Below are 4,547 nucleotides of genomic sequence, written 5' to 3' on the forward strand. Positions count from 1 at the left end.
CCTCTCACCCTATTTGCACCCCAGTGTCCCACGCTATGTCTACTCCAACCTCTCACCCTATTTGCACCCCAGTGTCCCACGCTATGTCTACTCCAGCCTCTCATCCTATTTGTGCCCCAGTGTTCCACACTATGTCTACTCCAGCCTCTCACCCTATTTGCACCCCAGTGTCTCATTCTATGTATGGCCTTGCATCCACCTCAGTATCCCACCCTTTGAGCATTCCAGTGTCCCGTGCAATGCATGGCTCCATATCTAATGCAACATCTCGTTCAGTAAGCATTCCCCTGGCTCGCTTTGTGGGTCCCTCTGCTTCTTCCCCAGTGGCTCGGTCTCTGTCTCACTCAGCGTGTAGTTCTCACCGGGGTCCCTTAGGCAGTACAGTGTCCCGCTTTTCTTCACAGTCTGCATGGGTCTCCAGAGCAGTCCCTGCATCTCGCTTTCAATGTAGCTCCAAATTACGCTCTGCATATGGCACTCAGTCCCACTCTAAGTCCCGTTCTGCATATAGCGCTCTGCCCCACTCTGCATCCCCCTCTGCATATGGTACTCTGACCTGCTCTGCCTGGAACTGTACTCTCTAGGCTACTATGGACACAGCTACATTGGAAAACCAAAAAAGACTTAAGCAAATAAAGCAAAGCTTGCATGAAGTCTTGTTTGAACTGGAAAGTGTACTTACACCAAGACATACCATGCACTGAGGGAGAACAAAGTGTGTGGTTCTGGGACATTCATACACACATCTGCAATATGCCAGAGGACCTCCAGCAGCAGAGAAGGGCATTTGATATTGTGCACAAATTGGAAAGTGATGCTGTGGTAAAAATGAGCAAGCTCCCAACTTGGAGCTAGAGGGTCTTACAGTCGCAGAACTTGGATTCCATCAGTCAATGAGATTGCTCTTTCAGTCCAAGATATTTTATGAACAGTTTTCTCTCATCCTCCTTTTCTTTGATTAGCAGTTTGCACTTCTCACCTAGTTGTTGGTCCTGCTGAGCTATACTGCTCATGCCAAATCACTGTTTTAAAATGCATCAATCTCAGGATTATTCAAATAGATGTAAAATATGATAATACATCAGTGACAGAAACCATGACCTCCCTCAGGTCTTGCTTAGCAGGCATTGGACCCTGAACTCCTAACTTGTTATGTTATGTATCTATTTTTATGCTACTATATTCCCTTGTTTATCAGGCTTTGAAAATGAGGGTGGTTACACCATAAACCCATGGGCTAAAATCAAGCCTGCTTCATGTTAACTGAAATCAAAAGAGTTATTTCACGTTATCATAATTTATTATCATAACTCTTGATGTATTCCAGTCCCAGTGTCAAGAATCCAATGTGTCAAATTAAAAAGGCTGCAGTATTCAGCAAACAAATTATTTAATTACTTCAGACTTTACAAATGAGTTTATGACTTCTATATTGTGCATACCAATGCAGCTATTCTAGTGTGTTTATGAGCTTGAACTTGATAGCTAGGGACATTAATTGCATAAGCTGGTATAAGTGATCATATACTAGTTCAAACAACAGAAATTCAGTGCACATAAATTGCTTTCAAAGTGGTTGAAACCAGTTTAAGATAAACTGGAAGGATGTAGTATCAAACTTAACTGCTCTAGGTGAAATCAGTTTATTGAACTTCTGTTACAGATCCCCTCCAGATTCAAGATAACTCTTAGTCCTCCAGCTTCCAAAGATGCTTTTACTTCCCCTGCAAGCCCCACCTCGCAGGGTGTAAGGGGTTAGCTTTGGCCCAAGATATTTGCTGCAGCTGAGCAGGGAGGTGTGCTCTAGCTCCCCTTGTCTTCTGGCTGGGGCCACTGCAAGCGTGGGGCTGCATTTCCAGAATCAAAAGTGAATGTCTGTTCACTTACTTACTGGTTCAATCTATGCAACTTAGATTAACCTGCAAAGGTTGAATTAATTAGGCCTCAGTCTTTTTGACTGTCTGTACATAGCCAATAAGTTCAAGTAAAGACAATTCCACCAAAAGGCTTGAACCAAGGAAAGAAATATGATGCTTTCCTTTGTGTTTGTTTGTTTGTTTGTTTTACTTAAACAGTACACTGAGAAACTGAGGAGGTTGTAAATAGTATGGTACAGCTACTTGAATCCTTCTGCATCATTTCACTACTGAACTCTTCCCACAAATTTTGGAATACAAGTCATACCATCATCAAGGTACAAATTACCATTGCTCCATATCCAGACTTTTGTGTGATTTATTCGTGTGTTTTCATCTTAGGAGAGCATTGGTGTTGCTCAGTCATCTCCCACTCTGTCCCCTTCATACTTTTTCTTTATTGTGAGATGTGTCCCATTTCTTTGTGAGCTGCAGCTTTCTTTTTTGACAGACCACTAAGGTTTTGTGGTAAAGAATTTCTAGAGATTCTTGGTGCTGTAGATTCCAGAGCATATATCACTTGCAATATTATAATCTCTAGCCCAACTCTCCATGTATTTTCAGAAGATTTCACTCATATTTTGGGAATCTAACAAGATATGCAACTAGTTTAGATGTATGAACAGTGTAGAATAACTCTTTGTCTAGTGGTTCTCAACTGGGGTTGTGTGACATGCATCAGGGCTCTGCACCACATGCACTCTTGCTGCATTAGGCTCTGATGAGCTAAAGCAAGTAGGGCCTGCCTCAGGCTGTAGCCCTTCCCATTCTAGCCTCCCCACACTCATCCCCATGCTCCTCTTGGAAACTGAGGAGTATGGGACAATACCATCTGCATGCTTCTCTTTCTGGAAGAAGTCTGGGGAACCAGACCAGAAAGGGCTATACCACAAGGCAGCTCCTGCCTGCTTTAGGCTGATCAGAGAGCCGCAGTGCAGGAAGAGCATGCACACATGCCACAGCTGTTCCTGGGCTGACTGTATAGCAGGCATACAGGGCAATTTTATGAGGAGGCTGTAGCACCTGGTTGAAAAGCAGTGATGTAAGTTCTCCACTGAGGGTGCCACCATGTTAAAAAATTGCTGGAGGTGCCCTGACTCTGAACAGATTGAGAACAACCGGTCTAGGATGCAATAATAAGGGAACAGAAATTCTGTATTTGCCAGAAAAAGAGATCATTGCTAGGTGCTATAATGGGGTAGGCATGATTCACTGACTTGTTTTTAATGAAGTTTCAATTACCTGTATTGGATTTTTTACTGAAATTTTCTTTGCATGACTGACAATAAAAAAGCAAGGTTAAAAAGAAAAAGAAAAAAATCCATAATTGTGTGGTACCTTTAAGAGCTTTCCAAAGAACATTGGTAGGAGATTTGGAACTGTGTATACTTTTAACCCCCACTAAAAATACATTATTTACCGTATTTGCTCAAATATAAGATGACCTTCATTATAAGACTACTCCCCAATAATTAGATTCTATATCTGGATAATTTATAAATTTGTTATGTTTTTCCAGCTATAGCATCTAATAATTGGGGTTTGTTTTGAACTTGTCCCTCTTGCACTAGGAAAATAAATCAAGCGGGTCAGGTAGCCTGCTTGCCTTCTTTCCCCAACCTCCTTACTATCGGATCCTGCTCTTCACATGGTAGTGAATTGCATATTTAAAAACACTGACCTAAAAATAAACATACCTATAGTGACTTGCATATCTGCAAGTTACTACTGGTACCCATAGACTTAGTTAATCCAGAATTGATGTAGCTTATCTCTTTTGAAACTGCTGCAAGTTTTAGCAAAGGTATTCCATAAACAAACTTTTAAGCAGTGCTTCTGTAGTATAAACTATGCATGCAAAGTCAAGAGGCTCATGATTTACCATATAGTTTGTTGGGCTGGGCCCCAGCAGAGAAAATAGCATTTCCAACCACGGTGATCCCACAGCTCAGCACTGCTCAATATGTGTGTGTATGCCAAATAAAAAGGACTCATGTACTAATTAGCCCCCCACTCATGAGTGGAACCAGGTGTTGTTGACATGAATCCTGGAATCTCCAAAAATGTATATGCAGATGAAGCATAGGACAAGCAGCCTAACTCCAGCTCCAGCTCCAGCTCCACTTCCTGGAGGGTGGGGACACACTAATATGAGGCATGCTGAGAGATAGGGCAACAGCGGGATCTGGGTAAGCTTTTTGGGGCCCCATTTGGTGATGTTTGCCAGACATTTTTTATGGCTAAAAAACAAGAATGGAGGGGGGAAAGGTGCAGATCAGCTATGGGGGTGAAGAGGAAATTAAAACATATTCAATGTAGTAGCTCACCATGACTTTAAAAAGTGTTAGTGCTGAGGGATACAGTGTTCAATGGGCACTACCATATCTATTATACAGGTGGGGTAAGCTAATGTTTGCCATATATGCACTGCCCCTTGGCCTCTTGAAAGCTCACATCAAGCATAGTGGCTTCTTAACTTGGCAGATACCATGTATCTGTGTCCAAGAAGGACCTGGGCAACTATAGGCCAGTTAGTCTCACCTCCATCCTTGGCAAAGTCTTTGAAAAAATTATCAAGGCTTACATTTGTGAGAGCCCGGCAGGGCAAGTTATGCTGAGGGGAAACCAGCA

General features: G+C 42.4%; 1 protein-coding gene across 1 annotated transcript in view; it reads left to right on the plus strand.

Annotated features, from left to right (window-relative positions):
* LOC109316930 (protein-glutamine gamma-glutamyltransferase 5-like) overlaps window positions 1-1,458 on the plus strand; it is a 17,329-nt gene extending 15,871 nt beyond the window's left edge. The window contains exon 14 of the mRNA XM_019545304.1: window positions 130-1,458. Coding sequence (XP_019400849.1) covers window positions 130-584 — 455 coding nt within the window. The 3' untranslated portion in view covers window positions 585-1,458. The remainder of the gene's footprint in view (window positions 1-129) is intronic.
* Window positions 1,459-4,547: the final 3,089 nt, after the last annotated feature.

This window comes from Crocodylus porosus, unplaced genomic scaffold, assembly GCF_001723895.1.
Source record: "Crocodylus porosus isolate Cpor-Errol unplaced genomic scaffold, CroPor_comp1, whole genome shotgun sequence".
NCBI classification, from domain to species: domain Eukaryota; kingdom Metazoa; phylum Chordata; order Crocodylia; family Crocodylidae; genus Crocodylus; species Crocodylus porosus.